General features: G+C 51.6%; 1 protein-coding gene across 1 annotated transcript; it reads right to left on the minus strand.

Annotated features, from left to right (window-relative positions):
* Window positions 1-3,599: 3,599 nt before the first annotated feature.
* On the minus strand, window positions 3,600-15,669 carry KLHL35 (kelch like family member 35). The gene is made up of 6 exons (XM_086678334.1): window positions 10,710-15,669; window positions 9,124-9,308; window positions 7,340-7,458; window positions 6,497-6,685; window positions 4,954-5,142; window positions 3,600-4,075 (listed from the first exon to the last, which is right to left on the minus strand). Exons 1-6 carry the CDS (start codon window positions 11,588-11,590, stop codon window positions 3,887-3,889), a joined length of 1,752 nt encoding a protein of 583 aa, XP_086534460.1. The 5' UTR covers window positions 11,591-15,669; the 3' UTR covers window positions 3,600-3,886.
* Window positions 15,670-17,087: the final 1,418 nt, after the last annotated feature.

The following is a 17,087-nucleotide window of genomic DNA, read 5'->3' on the forward strand; positions in this document are numbered from 1 at the left end:
AATTCAAAAAGTAAGTAAATTTCTCATTGTTCTTTGGAAGCCCACTAAGAAAGAATAACAGTCATAAAATACTAAGTCTTACAAATAGTTAGAACTTTTAAAAAACGAAACTCAAAAACTAAATCTGGGTCCAGTGGCTTCTGATGGTATACAGAAAGTTAAGTCTGTTCTCAGCTGGGGAGAGGATGGCAAACCCATTTACCTAAGGAGTCATACTCAGGACTCCTGGTCTGGCTTCCTCCTGGGCAGTAACAGTCCCATTCAGCAGGCAGCCTGGGGTGGGGGGCGGGGCACAAAAAGCAGTGGGCTAGGAGCCAGGGAGGCCCTCTGTATATGGTCTTGGTCTAACCTGCAGTCCTAGAAAATTAGGACACTAGTGTAAAATCTTTTGCTTGTATTCTGGTGAGCCTGACTCACCAGGGAGATGAACCATGTCTCCCCTCATCCAACTGGGAGCCCCTAAGGGCAGGGACAGTATCGCATCAGGCTGGGGTTTCCCATGGTGGAAATGATGCACAATAGTTCCCCGCCACCCCCACCCCCGCTTATCCATGGTTTCACTTTCTGCGATTTCAGTTACCCAAGACCAGCTGTATTCTGGAAGCAGATTCTCCTTCTGATTTAGGTCGATAGTAGCCTAATGCTGCATCATAATGTCTGTGTCATTCACTTCACTTCATCTCATCCTGTAGGCATTTTATCATCTCACATCATCACAAGACAGGTAAGTTAGTACAAAAAGAGCCTACATTCACACAACTTTTGTTATAGTGTATTATAATCTTATACTTTATTAGTTAATTTTAAATCTATTACTTGTGCCTAATTTATAAATTAAACTTTATCATAGGTATGTATGTATAGGAAAAACATAGCATACATAGAGTTTGGTACCAACTGTGGTTTTAGGCATCTGCTGGGGAACTTGGGATGTATCCCCCCCACAGATAAGGGGGGGACTATTGTATCTTCCACTTCTAAGCAACTCCTGTGCTACACTCAACACTGTTTTAGCAGAGCCTGGGCAAGGCTGCATGGAGAGAGCACGCTTTGTAGATGGCTGGACCCAGGGTGGAATCCTGCCTCTGTCACCACTCACCAGGCCAGTGACATTAATAGATAAATCACTTCATAACTCTGAGTCTCTCTTTCCTGATTGGTAAGGGAGGAAATAGTACTACCTCATAGGTGTTATGATATAGAAATCCAGGAAACTTTTGTATAGTGTACTGAGTGGAAGGTCTTGTTCCAAGCATTGGGGGATACAGAGGTAAAGCTGACACTTTTCCTGCCTCAAGAAGCATTCTGTGGGTATGTCAAGGGAGACTAGAGATGTCACATATATAGGCCTGGCTATATGCCTGGTGATAAAAAAGAGGGGCCGATAAGGAAGGGGCATAAGGAGAGTGATCAGCTCTGGAATGGAGGGGATCAGATCTGCCCAGGCAGAGAGGGCAGGAAAGGGCATTGCGCTTACACAGGAGAGCACTGGGGGCATGGAGGGTCATTGTTGGGGAAATGGGGCAGTCTGCTTGGCATACAGGAACTGTCCAGCCCAGGTGAGGTGCCCATGTCAAGATCTTACCTTTTCCACTCAGACTTTTGCCTGGGTGGGCAAGCAGTACAGCACCTTTTTTGCTTTGTTCTGGGTATTATCTGTGGGGTAGGGACCAGCAGGCTCTGAGAGGCTGGGCCTCCATTCTTCTCCCCTCCCCTCTGCCATTATCAGCTGTGTCCAGATGGTCACAGGCTTCCTAATCTGGGATAATCAGAGGGTAGCAGCTCAGTTGGAACCCAGGGCTTTGTGATGGGCCAGTCCCAGCTGGAGAGACCCCACAGATAGGGCCCTGGGGCTTTGGAAGATGGGGAGGGGAATGGGGCTGGCCCTGTGCCGGAAGGGATGCAAAGAGCAGATGATAGCTCTTCAAAAGGCAATCTAAGTGCACAAGAGAGGGAGCCCCAGATGGGGCCTGGCCAGCTCCTCTGGGCCTCAGAAACACAGGCATAGGACCAGAACCACTGGGTCTCTGCCTCACAGAATATGTGACATCTTTTGTCCCCTGTCTGTGCTCTGAGCTCATCCTTCCCCCTCCAGCAGTTTTGTTTTGCTGCCCATAGGCCACCCAGGTGCTTATGATGGTACGAGGAGCTTGTGCCCTCTGTTGACATTGGGGAACTCGGAAGTCCAGGTGTGGAGCTGGGCTGGCTGGGTTCTCAGGCTGGGGCTCTGGTGCCTGCCACCCTGAGCCTGCGGTTTGCTGTGAGATTGGCCTCAGAGCTGCTCAGGGTCCCATGATGGTTTTTGTTCTGTTTCTGCTGCGTTTGTGAGTTGGGGCACCCCACCTTGGCCCTAGCATCTAACAGCCTTATTTGTTATCCTTTTTAGAGCTTTATCCCAGAGTCTGAACCCTAAAGCTGAAGCTTCTCCCTTCCTCATGGTTTTATAATTCTGTTTCTGATCCTCAGACATGTTTACTTACTTATAAGCCTAAGCCTCTGTCTTTATTTTATTTTACATTTATTTGTTTACTTGTTTATTTATTGTCAAGTTAGCTAACATACAGTGTAATCTTGGCTTCAGGAGTAGATTCCCATGATTCATCACTTACATACAACACCCAGTGCTCATCCCAACAAGTACCCTCCTCAGTGCCCATCACCCATTTTCCCAACCCCCCACCCCCATCAACCCTGTTTGTTCTCTGTATTTAAGAGTCTCTTATGGTTTGCCTCCCTCTCTTTTTTATCTTATTTTTCCTTCCCTTCCCCTATAATCATCTGTTAAGTTTCTCAAATTCCACATGTGAGTGAAATCATGATATCTGTCTTTCTCTGACTGATTTCATTTAGCATAATACCGTCCAGTTCCATCCACATTGTTGCAAATGGTAGTATTCCACCGTATATATATACATCTTCTTTATCTATTCATCAGTTGGTGGACATTTGGGCTTTTTCTGTAATTTGGCTATTGTTGATAGCGCTATTAAACATTAGGGTACATGTGCCCCTACGAATCAGCATTCCTGTATCCTTTGGATAAATTCCTAGCAGTGCTACTGCTGGGTCTTAGGGTAATTCTATTTTTAATTTTTTGAAGACCTTCCACAATGTTTTCCAGAATAGCTGCACCAGTTTGCATTCCCACCAATAATTAAGCCTCTGTCTTTTTAGTTGTCTGGCATTTATCTGTCATTGCTAAGTGTTTGAATTGGAGAAGGTAGTTTAGAAAGAGAGAACCATCCTGACCAGAACTGCTTCATGGATTCCTGAAGCTTCATGAAATCTTGAGTCATGGACTCCGCCACTTACTAAGTATATGATCTTGGGTGATTCTCATCTTTTTAATGTAGTTCCTTCTCTGTAAAATACAAATTTTAATAACTAGCTTATTAAAAGTTTCAAAAATGCCAATAATCTCAAATGTAAAGACAGTGATTACCTTTGGGATAGATGTGGGAAGGAATGGGTTTAGGAATGGAGGTGCCTACAAAGGCATTTGTAAAGATCTGTTTCTTAAGCTAGATGGTGGAAACATGGATATTTATTTTATTATAATTATTAAGCTGTATAAAAATATATTCTTTTTAGGCATGAAATGTTTCATAATTTTTTTAATATGTCCATACTGCCATCATGAAGGTGGATATATGAAGGTGCTTTGTAAAGAGTCAAATCAGGGAGTAGATGTTGGGCATTACTTCTCCAGGCAAAGCAGGCTTGAGCTGGAACACAGACCCAACCTTTGAAGGTTTTATTTCTATGAGAAGGGAGGGCAGCAATAAGTTAAGGGGCTATTTACATGGAGGAGCCATGAGGGGAGCAGTGGTGAACCCAAGTTCTCTTTCCTTTCTCTGTTTCCTGGCTCAGGCTGTTCAAGTCTGTGTCACCTGCTCAGGCTCTGAATGATGGTGATGCAACCATGGGAGCTGGTACAGCGCTGTAGGGATGGCTGGGCCTCCACCTGCCCACTGCTGGGATCAAAGGTGAAGACCTTGTCGGTGCTCTCCCCAAGATCGTCCCGCCCACCAAGGATGTGGACCTTCCCATCACACGCAGTCAAGCCACAGCTCTCCTGGGTGGACAAACAGAAAGATAATCAGCTATGGGGTCCAGCCTGGAGCTCCCTCTGTCCCTAGCTGGCCAGGCCAGACAGTAAAACCCCGATCCACAGAATATGAGCAGGCAGTCTAGACGGCAGGAAGGCAGGGACTGGATGAATCGGAGTTCAAGCTCTGGCTTGACCCTTACTAAGGGTTGCCTTAACAGTTAATGGGGTTAAGCAATTAAAACATTTTACATAGTTCCAGGAAGACAGTAAGAACTTCAGTAACAGTGATAACAATCACAACCACCACGACCGCTCTAGGATCTCAGACTCAGGCCAGAAATCTCAGGCTTTTAGAAGCACTGAAGGTCAGAACTGGTAGGGACCAGCAATCCAACCACACCCCTATGTAGTATCTTTGGAGTTTCAGGGAAGGGGACAGGATATGGGGGAGACAAGGAATGCAGGGGCCAGAACATCTAGGGCCTGGACCTCCCTCCTCTAATATTACTAGGGCAGGGGAACTTACCAAGTCCTTTCACCCTGATCTCCCCACAATAGGCTACCAGCTGGTGGCCTTCAGAACAGAAGAGACTGCAGAGTCATTTAGACCAAGACCCCCATTCAAGGCTAAAGCACTTGGGACTAAGGTTCCATGCTCTGCCTTAATATGGCCTGACTGGTGGCCTTGGATGAGGCCTCAACCTCTCTAAGGCTGGTCTCCTCATCTGTGGAACACGTGGCTGATTATCATAACGAGGACAAAGCTAAGGAATTATATATAACTGCCTAGCATGGAGTCAGAGATAAGACTCCCAAACTCTGAGATTCACATCCTTAGACATGGCACCTTGTTCTCCTGATTGCCACCAGTACCAAGGCTGTGCCCAGGAGCATGTACTTACCACAGGGCTGGGGAGGACAGCTGCCTCCCCCCAGACATCTGTGCCAGGGTCATAAGTGAAGATTTTGCTCATGAGGCCTCCAACCACATAGATGGTGCCCTCAAGGGAGACAGCCTCGAGACAGCACTGTGAGAAGGGCGCTGGTGATCGCAGGCTCCACCGGTCCTCCTCAGGGTCAAAGCACTGCACCTGAGGGGCAGGAGGAGGGGCTGTGGTGAAGCTTCGCCCCCCAACTGCCCTGCTACCCACATCCTCCCATCTCTCCGGCTGGGGGGACTCATTTGACACATTTACCTGTGTCCACCAGGCCTGAGCTAGCATCTGCAAGAATAGAGGAGACCCCCTATCCCTGCCCTCAAGTGTGCTGAGTCTGGTTCCATATTCTAGCCCCAGCTCTGGACTCCTCCCTTTGTCCAAAGCCTCCTCATCCTTCAAGGTCTGGGAAAGGTCTGTGTCCCAGAAGATGGAAGTACCATCTTCATTAGTGCTAGAGAAGGTCTCAGAGAGCAGGCCCCCCAAATAGAGATGCATTTCTTGTTGCATACGTTGTCAACCCTCTTCCCTCCTCTTGGTGCTCTGAGCTCATGACAAGATTCCAGCTGGGCTGTCTTGTAGTCCCCATTCCTACAGCTACCCACAGGCTTCCCAGCCCCACCAGTGTTTACAACACCTTCCACAATTTCTGAGGGCTTATCCTACCTCTGTGTTCACCCTTACTCTGTTTCTTCAGTTGTTTCCTTGGAGACCCCTGGAATGGCCTATAATACATCAGTGCTGCACAAAAGGGTATTAAAGGGCAGTTCCCCCAACCAGCCCCAGGAAGGTGTGTGTGTGGCGGGGGGGAATGGGGTCGGAATAAGGAGGGGTGAGGGATCCTAGTTTTTGAAAGATTCGGGTCCCAGGACCACAGACTTGTGAGGCCATCAGGAGAGGGAGGAATTTACTATCAAGAATAATTTTTATTCACAGCTTAAATGTTCAACAACTGAAAATTTGGTTGATAGACTATGGTTCACCCACCCAGAGAACTATTGAAATGATGGCTGTGAAGAGTTTGTAAGCATGTGGAAAGTTGCTTACATTTAGATGAGAATAAAAAGAATGCAAAATTTTACTAAGGGTAAACACAAAACTTAAACACAAAAGGTTCAGAAGAAGCTTGGAAGGCAATGTACCAAAATATTAATAGTAGTTATCCTTTGGTGGTGGGGTCATGGGTGATATTTTTCTGTTTCTGTTTTCTAAATTTTCAGTACTGCGTGGTGGTGGTGGTTTAAATGGAGGAAAAACATTTTAAGTAATCCCATCCTTGCCCTCACTTAATTTTTAAAATGTATTTGAAACCCCTATGGCACCAGGTAAAATATTCACGTCAGACCCACCGTGTGACCCTGGGGTCATCTATCTCTCTGAACTCACTTCCTTGCCTGCAACCAGGAGGTCATTTTCAGGGTTGTTGAGAGTGAGAAAATGGACGAGGACATGAAGGTGCCAGTTCTGCGCCTGGCACACAGTAGACCTCTAATGCCCTGTCTGTGCCCACCTTGTTGATGCTGACACCGTCCTGCCCAGCGCCCCCGATCACGTAGATCCTGCCGGCACAGGCCACCACTGCAGCTGAGCTCACAGCCTCTGGGAGAGGTGTTGCTGCCGCCCAGGTGTTGGAGAAGGGGTCATAGCGTTCTACGCTGCGCAGGCGCCGAAGGCCATCAAAGCCGCCCACCGCGAACAGCTGCGGGTGAGGACAGGCAAGGATGAGGTGTGGCGGCGACTTCCAGCGGGAGTCAGAGCCATGTGTGTGCCAGCCCCACGGGCTCCACTCTGTGCAGAGAAACTTTCTCCAGACCTAGACCACGTGCATCTCGGCACTGCCAGTGCCTGGGTGGCCTCCATCCACTTACCAAACCTCCCTGAACATGTTTCCTCTGTTAACTGGGGATAATGATATCGGTCTCTGGGGTGGGTATTAAATCTGTCTGTAAAATATCTGGCACCAGGCTGATGCTTAATAATAATAGCTAGTAATTTATTGAGAGTTTATCAGCTCACTTCAGTGGTCCTAAGAAGTACTTCTGTTTTCTGAGTTCGGGATGTAGTTTATAGAGATAATGAGCAAATTTTTTTTTTTTTTTTTTTAAGTGGCAGAGTCAAAATTCAAACTAGTCTGTTTGGCCCAGAACCCACACCTTTGACCCCTGACTGCTAGACTGTACTATTATGGTGATTGGTATTAGCACTAGCATTATTTTTAACTTCAGGCAAGTAGCTTTGCTTTTTGGTGCCTAAGATCTCTTCTTTCAAAGACAGTGTCTTAGAGGGCCTTCCCCCAGTAAGTCCATTGATCTGTACCTTGGTTCACAGGGCAGCAGCTGCTGGGTGTGCTTACCTGCCCCTGCATGACTGCCATCTTATGCCTCCACCTGCCCTTGAGCAGCGAGGCCACCTTGATCCAGGTGTGCAGAGGGGAGCTAAACATCCAAACGTCATGGCTGTTGATGTGGCCTCCTAGGGAAAGAGAAGCAGCTGTTGACCCCAGGCCCTCTTGCTAACCCCGGCACCCCTCAAGACCCAGAAATAAGGGCCCCCAGATGCAAAGGAAGTGTTAAGCAGGAAAGACTCCCCCCACTGTGCTGGTGTGAGGCTCTAGGCCTGTCACCTGGACAGTGTGCTTTGATTGAATGGTGGGAAGGTGTGAGTTAGGACAAGGGGCAGGAGTTTTGAGGAGAGAGGCCTGAAAGACTCAGGGAGAAGAAGCTGATCTTCACTGGGTGCCCTATGGTGGTATGCCAGGCTCTGTGCTCAGGGAAGCAAAGTGGGGGGCACTTAGAACTCAACTAGATATAAGAGTGCAAAGCGTGCCCAAGACAAGCATCAGGAAGGTGATGGGGGCAAGGGGAAAGCAGAGCCACCTGCTCTGGAATGGGTAAAGGCAGAGAGTGACCTAGGAACCCTGCCTCATTTCTGCCTTTACCTTCACAATTTCATGTCTGTTATCCCTCCATGAGGTGTTAGTGTTACTGTACCCAGTTTAGAGATAGGAAACTCAGATGCAGCTTAGAAACCAAGAATGCACCGCTGAAGACCACATATGGCCTTTCACTCCAGATCAGTGACCAGATCCAGAACTTCTAGTCCCTGAAGCTGGGCACTGGTATGGCCTATGAGGCCAGGCCCTGGAATGCAGGCCGTGGACTCTCCTTCCCCGTTCCTCCCGGGGTTACTGACCAGGGACTCACCTGTCAGGAGCACCCTTCCCAGGGACAACCCTGACTGCATCCCTTAGCCTGAGCCCATGACTCAAGCCCCAACTCTGTTTTATAGCTCTTGCTTCTGTGTATTCCCAGCAGAGGCCCAGCAACATGTGGTTGCTCACAGGCCATCAGGAGCCTTAGAGAAGTTATCCACTAATAAAGTGTGGCCTGGATTGTCCCTGAGGCCTTTCTGGTTCATTCTTCTCCTTATCCTTCCTAGACACCCATAGCTCCCTACCACAGTGCTGTCTGCCTAGACCTGGAATCAAAGCTTCCCTGACCTGACTCGACTCCCTTTCCTGCCTCATCCACAATACTTCCCTTCTTCTCCCAGATGCACTCAATCTGCACTTTGGAGACCTGAGTACCTGGGGTTCCTTTCTGCACATTCCTGTCCTATGCTGTTCCCTCCAGATTTTCAAGATCCAGCTGAAAAGTCTGGTGGTAAAGTGAAGTGTCTCTGTCTTCAGTGCCTCTCCAGGGCACCCCTGGGGAGGCAGGGACTATTTTATTTACGTCTCTGGGGCCTGACTCTCAGGGCACAATCCATTGGTATCAAAACAATCTGTGTTCTTCCTAGCTTTGCCATTTTTGAGATAATGGGAAAATTCTTAACCTCTCTGTGAAATGGGGCTAGAGGGGAAATTGAGTAATGTAAGCTGCCCAGCATAATATCCTGCATGTGGTCTGCTAAATAGAAGTGATTAATAGTACTACAAACTGAAGTGGACTTTGGTGAATAAAGGTCGGAATCACACTAGTGATGGGCTCTGCAGGACTACATGCCACTTCAGCCAATAACCACAGATCATCAAGAATATCCCACCCCCATTTCACAACTGAAGATTAAAACAAGGGACCTGCACGAGAGAGGCAAAGAGCCAATCCTGTGGGGCTCCCCCTGCGGACCTGCCCTCACCGGAAACATAGATGTCATTGCGCAGAGCACAGGCGGCGAACTCTGAGCGCATGTATCCTGGGAGGCTGGGCAGTGGGGTCCAGCGCCGGCTCTCTGGATGGTAGGCATCAGTGAAGGGCAGCTTCAGGAGCCCCTTGCGGTCACAACCGCCGATGACCACGATCACTTCAGCTAGGTCCATGAATCTGGCATGGTGATAAGCCCAATGCCTGTTAACCCGCACACAACTTTTGGCTCTCCTCACCCTCTCGATGACCAGACTGTACTGACTTGCTGCCCTTCCATGCCTTTTTGTCCTCCAGTCCCGTGCTGGACTCTGACACCTCCAACCTCCTTTCCAGCTCTTGATGGGAAGAGTGTCACACTAATCCTTAACCCCAATCTACTGACCTCTGAATTACAGAGAAAGAATCTTTACAGAGCCCTTGCCTAGAAAAGTCACCTGTTTAATCCTTATGATTATTAGGCAGGGATTACTACTCCTTTGGCAGAGGAGGAAACTGAGGCTCACAGACTTTGGCTTGCCAGAAGTCATGGAGCCAATAAGTGAGAGAGCTGGAATGCAAGCCCAGGTTGGGTGCCACTAACTCATTCTCTTCACCCTTTTCTGCCCTTCATCCCTAATGAAGACTGCCTAATTCTGCTGCCTCCCTCCTACTGTAATCATCTCCTAAACCCATTCCCTAATTACTAATTCCATCACCCTTTCAGAAAAGCATTCTCCCCTTCCACTAACCAACCCCTCAGGCTTTTGACCATACCAGAATTCCCAAGCCAAGCCACCGGCTTCATACCTAATTCCTTTGACAAATATTGAGCATCTTCTTTGAACCAGGCCCTGAGCTTAGTGTTGGGAGACACAGTGTGGGAAGACAGAGGCGTCCTGTCTTCTATCCTTGGGAGGGTGACAGACAATCTTGGACTACTCCATGCAAAGTCTCCTGGTTTGGCCCTAAGCCTCTCATTTTTTTCCAGGACCTGCCTATTTATAGCCTTTACTAAACTGAGCTCTCGGAGGTAAATGCTATTTCCAATTATTCCCAAGTCCCAGGCACCCAGTACAAGACCTGCACGCAGAGAAGCACTCAGAATTATGGATGGATGGTTGGGGCGCCTGGGTGGCGCAGTCGGTTAAGCGTCCGACTTCAGCCAGGTCACGATCTCGCGGTCTGGGAGTTCGAGCCCCGCGTCAGGCTCTGGGCTGATGGCTCAGAGCCTGGAGCCTGTTTCCGATTCTGTGTCTCCCTCTCTCTCTGCCCCTCCCCCGTTCATGCTCTGTCTCTCTCTGTCCCAAAAATAAATAAACGTTGAAAAAAAAAATTAAAAAAAAAAAAAAGAATTATGGATGGATGGTTGGATGGGCAAGGCAAAGGATATGTGTAAGGTGTGAGATCCCCACCCCTCCCTCACTGGATCCTGAACTCAAGGGCAGCATTCCCAGTACCAAGTCCATGAAATGTGTGCCGAATGCATGACCGCATCTCATTCCGGAGGCACGATTAAGTGATTGGACTAAAGGATGCCACAGGGATGAGTGAAGAACCGGGGATGCGGAAGGGTGGAAGGCAAGGGAATGGGGGCCGTACCTCCGCGGCCGGGCCCGCAGCGCACCAGCTTCGGGGCCGAGGATGAAGCAGGCGCGGGCCTCGAGCAGCAGCGGGCGGCACTCGCGGTTGGCCTGCAGCAGCTCGTCGGCCTCCACCTTCTCCAGGAAGTAGGCGGGCGCCAGCAGGGGCAGCCGCACGTGCTCCAGCAGGCGCCTCAGCTGCCCGCGGCGGGCCGGCGCGTCGTGGCGCACCCAGCGCATGGCCGCCTCGAACACGGCCTCCTCGCGTGCCACGCCCAGCGCCGGGTCGGCCAGCAGCGCCGCCACCTCGTCGGGCGCCAGCTCCAGGAAGTCGGCGTGGCGCGCCACCTCGACGAAGGCCTGGCGCAGCACGCGGCCGCAGCGCTCGGCCAGCGAGGCGAGCGAGAAGGCGGCGGCCACGCGACGCAGCGCCAGGCTGTTGGCGGCGCGCAGGCGACCCTCGAGGAAGCTGGCGCAGGCCTCGCGCAGGCCCGCCACGCCCAGCCGCTCTGCGAGCGCCAGCACGGCGGCCGCCTCGTCCTCAGCGCGCAGCCGCACGCCCGCCCCGTACACGTAGTCAAGCACCACGGCCAGAGCCGCCGCCGCCACGCCAGGCTCCGCACCCGGCGCTTCCGAGGCCACGGGCGCCACGGGCACTACGGCCAGGCCGCGCTCCGGCTGCCCCGCGGCGAACAGGCTGCGGAAGTAGGCGCTGCCCGCGCTGAGTGCCGCGCGGTGGCACGGGAAGTCTCGGCCACCGGCGCGCAGCACCACGTCGGTGAAGGTGCCGCTCAGTCGGTACGCATTGAGGGTCTGCAGAAGGCGCTGCGCATGGCAAGACCCAGCGCACGGCCCTTGGGACCTGTGCTCCGACTCCTCCGGCACCGGGCCCTCCAGCATCCTGCCAGGTAAAGAGCACAAACGGCGTCAGAAATCCACCGGGCTGGGCCTGGCGAGAGGGCCAGAGGCCCCTCGTCCGTTCATCCTTGGTTCCTTGTCTGGTTTGCTCACACAGGTGTGCATGAATGTAATGCGTGTGCTTTCATTTATACAGCTGCTCGTCATTCCATTCCTCCACCCAGAGCCCTAATGGCTATAGTGATCTAGTCCTTGCCTACCTGAAGGGCTAGGCCCTGCCTCGGCTGTATTACCTCTCCCTCGCTTACCCACTTAAGCCATTTTACTCTTTCTCTTCTTCAAACTCGTTAAGCTTTTTCTTTCTTTTTTTAATGTTTATTTTTGAGAGAGAGCGAGCAGGGGAGGAGCAGAGAGAGAGAGAGGGGAACAGAGGATCTAAAGTGGGCTCTGTGCTGACAGCGGTGAGCCCGATGTGGGGCTTGAACTCATAAACTGTGAGAGCATGACCTGGGCAGAAGTCAGATGCTCAACTGACTGAGCCACGCAGGCACCACTAAACTTTTTCTTAATAACAGCAGGAGACAGATGGTAAGCTCTCAAATGGGATAATTGGAGGAGAATCTAATAAGGGAACGGTTTACAAACACATCGTGTTTAGGGCCTCTCACAAGGGGTGAAGCAGTGCCACGTGGCTGCCAACAGCAGGGAGTCTTTAACTCTCCAAGGTCTGGAACAGGACGGCTGGGAGGTTACTGGAACCTGCACAAAATATCTGTGTGTGTGTTGGGGGGGGGGGTCCCCTGACAGGAGCTGTAGAAGGGATTCAGACTGCCCCACAGAGACCCAGTGTGGTGTAGGGAGGTATAACTCTGCTCCCACTTGTCACCCCATCCTGTCTCCTGATTTCCTGTGGGTGCTCCACACCGACTAAACCCTGATTTTTCTCTTTTTCTTTCTTTTAGAGAGAGAACACACATGAATGGGGCGGAGGGGGAGAGAGAGAGAGAGAGAGAGGGAGAGGGACAGAATCTTAGCAGGCTCCATGCTCAGCACAGAGCCTGACTTGGGGCTCCATCCCATGACCCTGGGACCATGACCTGAGCCAAAATCAAGAGTCAGATGCTCAACCAACTGAGCCACCCAAGTGTCCCCAAGCCTTCATTTTTCTATTTAATATCCACGTTTCCCCCATCAGTACAGGATCTGGCCCGTGGTAGGTGCTCAGTTAATACCTATTTAAGATTGAGCGAATGTATTAAGCTAGCATGTATTTAGGGCCTTTTCTGTGACAGGCAGTGAGCAAGATAGTCATAGACCCTGCCCTCCTGGATCTCACAGCTTGGTGGGGGTCCCACGGGGGGAGTGTGGGAGCCGATAGCCAACTAAACCCAGTTGGAGGGGAGTCAGGGAAGGTGTTCCTGAGGAGGGGTGTGCAGACTGAGAAGCATAGGTGGACTTAGCCAGAGGAAGGGAAGGCCATGCAGGGAGCTTGTCACCATTTAGAGAAGAACTTTTGCTAAGGCCCAGAGAGAAAGAGTGCAGGAGGCTAGAGCCCCGCTGAGAGGGTAGTTGGCCCTCTCTCTAGTGAGTTCTCTCTGCGTTTTCAAGAAGCACGATGGGGAAATGGAGTTAGCTCTAAGGACTGATCTGGGTTCTAACCCTGCCTCTGTCACTGAGTCTCTGTGTGAGCTGTACAAGTCACTCCCCTTCAGTTTCTTCCTCTGAAGAAGGATTGTTGTGACTTTGGGACTATCAAGTGGAATTTGAAAAGTGCTAGGTACATAGTACAAACTCAGCTAACATTTCTTTACATGTTTTTACACGAGAGGAAGGAAGCGCACCAGGTGTGTTAGTTGCTTTTATGTACATAATTTCATTTGATCCTCACAACCCTGAACATTTCTTTAGATGCCCCTGCCCTTCTTTGAGTCTGTCATAAGGAAGCAAAAGCACACAGGGAATCCGCCTTTCAGTGGTTGCTGTGAGGATGAAAAGAAAGGTGTTCGCGAAAGCACTCTAGAGACTGAAGGGCGGTACTGGGCTGGCTGCGATTTGGCCATTATGAACATACAGTCTCCGCTTGCACACCTCCAGGGACTGGGAGCTCACTGCATGAGGTTGCATTGCCCTGGAGGTCAGATCTTGCCCAGTGTTAGTCTGGCTTTCATTGCTCATGCTCTGGTCATCCTTGGCGCTGGATCGTCCTGTCTCAGGATGACAGAAATGTGCTCCCCGGTGGGCAGCGTCCCAGGAAGCTAACTGTGCCCAAGTAGAGGGGCTGGGCCCTGAACCCACCTGGCTCCCGACTCTGCATGCCTAGCTGCTCAGCCACACTTGCCAGGGTTAGGGGATGTTCTAAGGAGCAGCCCAGGATCAGCAGAGGGAGGTGAGAGAGGTCAGCAGAGCATGCGGGCCCCCATTCCATTCTCTGCAGGCTGTTTGCTAAGAAAGCAGCCACCTCCTGAGCTGAGATCCAAGAGGGCAGGCCTCCTCAGGGTAAAGAGGGGCTTGTCCCTGCAGCACAGGGGCTGCTTGGCGGGGCAGGGAGGGGGTCTTCTCCTGGAAGTGCACCAATACTTTTTCACTTTTTCATTCGTTCTAACTGCTGTCTAGTGCACTGGGCACTGTGGTCATGCTGGGACATCAGACTCAGTTTCCACCCTGGAGATTCCCAGTCTGGGGGCCGGAGGACACCCGGTTGCAACATGGAAGGTAGGGATTCCCAGGGAGGACCCTGCTGGGCATTCTCCCATCCCAGCTAAGAATCTAGGCACCTCCAGCCGAGGGTCCTGATGCAAACTGGGGAATCCAGCCTCTAGAAGTTGACATGCTACCCTGTTTCTTGTTCACATCCACAGCCACTCACACAAATACACATTCAGACTTGTAGACACCACACAGCCTTGCCGTGTGAGGGTCTAAGTCCCGTATGTACCTGGAACTTACCTGGCCATGCCCTCACCCAGGGGCTCTGTGGCTGCTGCGCTGGCACTGACCACTCCTCTCTGTCCTGCTGCCGCACCCCTGGCAGTCCCGGCTCCAATGTCCTTGCGGCTCTGCCTGGACTCCCGCTCCGGCTCAGCTACAGGAGGACAAAGGGGCTGGACGCCAGGGGGGAGGGGAGAGGAGAGGGGGAGAAGGGGAGGAGGGGATGCTGGGCTTTTGTTCCATTCCTGGACCAGCACTGGGAGGGACGGGGGGAAGGAAGGAGGCGGGAGTAAGCGTGGCATTGACTGTGCATACATCTCAGGGAATGTTGTACCTGGGTTGGGGGTGATCTGGCACTGGTTGTACCCCTGAATAAATGCATGGATGTGAAGGTGTAGGGGAGATTGCCCTAGGGAGTTGGGGTGTAATCGGGTGGTTGTGAGTGTACAGGTGTTCCAGGGTCCCTGTGAGTGTGGGAGTGCATGGGGACCTGGTGACTATGTAGCACCGGAGTGGGTGTGATTGTATAGCTGTAGGTGTGACTAAGAATGTGACTGCATAGCTTAGAGGTCTCCCGTTTCCCTCCTGCTTCTTTGTGGCTCTGCTTTATCTGTGTTCCTATTTGACAGCAGACTTTGTCTTATAGGACTGCATGTGTCTGGTTGTCTGCCTGGTGTGTCCCTCTTAGTGTCCATCTCTAAGTGGTTGTTTCTGTGTTTTACATGGGTCTGTCTGTAAAGGACAGGAAGCTGTGCCTCGTGGACTGTGTGTGTCCTGTATCTGTGGCACGGTATGAGTTGAGGTAGTTTTCAGCAATGTACCTGCCTCGGAGGGGACCCAGTGAGGTGGGGCGTGGTGGTACCGAGCAAGCCTGGTTGGCATGGACAAGAGGAGGCAGCTTTGGGCTGGCCTGGCCTCCTGGACCCCGAGGAGGCAACCCCATAGGCTGGTCCCAGATCGTTTGCTGCCTCCACAAAGGACCGCCGGGCCTAGTGTTTGAGAGGCAGGTGAGGAGATTTGCCTTCATGGAAGAGGTCAGCAACTGGGAGGAGGTTGCTTTGACAAGAACCCGGATAGGCCCAGGGCACTTGGGGTCTGGTCCTGGAACTGCTGTGACTTGCCATGCAGCCTGGGGCAGACTCCTGCTCATCCCTTGGCCCAGCTCTTCATCTTGGCAGTAGGGATGCTCACAGTTCCTGCTCTGCCACTCTTACTGGGTTGCTGTGACACTCAAGAGGGGGTCTGTAAGTGAAAGCCACGTGCCATGTGGAGTCAGTGAGGCCTGGGGCTGAGTTTGTGGAAGGAGCTGGGATGGCAGGGGTCACCATGATGCTGGCCAAGTAGGCGTCCTGGGGGGCAGAGTCTATTCCCAGAACCCCATGCTAGGGAATGGTCTATCTCCCTTCCTCCCAAGAAAGGAGTATGTGTTGCGATGTGTCATAGGTTATGAGAGATTCTTTTTTTAAGTTTATTTATTTTGAGAGAGAGAACATGAGCAGGGGGTAGGGGCAGAGAGAGAGAGAGAGAGAGGAGAAAGAATCTCAAGCAGATTCTTGACGTGGGGCTTGACGTGGGGCTCGATCCCACATCTCTTAGATGGTGACCTGAGCCAAAACCAAGAGTCGGACACTTAACTGAGCCACTCAGGTGCCCCTTGGTCACTTTTTATCTGTACTTGGGAAGGATGGCCCTGGAGCAGGCTCACCCAGGGGAGGCTGTGCCCCTGAGGTCCAAGGGAAGGAGTGGGACGGGGAGGGACCCTGTCTCCGGTTTCTCTGTGAACAGGGCAGTCAGTCTGTCCTCCACAGACCAGGGGAGGGTGTGGGGATGGCATCAGGAAGGTTGGGTTCTTAGTAATTCTTCAGTCAAGGGACAGGAGCCAGCATTGACCACAGGCTGCAGGTTCAGCTGTGGGTGGAGACAGGACTGGCCCTCTGCCCACCTAGGGAATGGTCTCCATGCTCCCTCTGCTTTGGGGGATGAGGGGAGGCAGCTGGACTGCCTGTGCACTGGGGAGGTGGGTACAGTGTAGGGCCCTGGTGAGGGATGCTAGCTGTTCCACTCTGAACTCCCAGCCCCCTCTACCTGCTCCTGAAGACTTTGGGAGGTCTCAAGTTGCCTAAGTGTGGCCATGAACCTGGGACATCCTGGCCAGGGGCACTGGCTGGACAGGAAAGGGCTGCAATGAAAGGTCAAATCCACTTTCCTGGGTGGGCCTGCCAGAGGCTGGAGAGGTTACGGGGGCATTTTGTGTAGAGCAGTGCAGCCCATCCCTGACCTGGCTGTTCAGGATTTCTCTTATACGTTGTGCCCAGGGAAAGGTGGGAGCTGACCTCTGTCCCTGAAAGGGATGCACTTGGTATATGTTCAGTAGGAGGGAAGGAGTGTGAATCCCCTCACAGTTCCCAGAGGGTGGTCCTAGAGGTTAATGTGGGGGGCACAGTCTGGATTTCAGAATTTGGGAGGGGTTTCTTTTCCTTTCTTCCAAGAAGGTACCAGAATTGCTTAGACCCCAATAATTCTATCCAGAAGAGGTACATACCTTGGCTCCTAGAAGCACCTCCATATGGCTGTGAGGGGACCTGCTAGTTCCACCACCCAGCCCTGCACT

The sequence above is a fragment of the Puma concolor genome, chromosome D1 (genome assembly GCF_028749965.1).
Source record: "Puma concolor isolate L17-30 chromosome D1, mPumCon1.1.hap2, whole genome shotgun sequence".
Taxonomy (NCBI): Eukaryota; Metazoa; Chordata; class Mammalia; order Carnivora; family Felidae; genus Puma; species Puma concolor.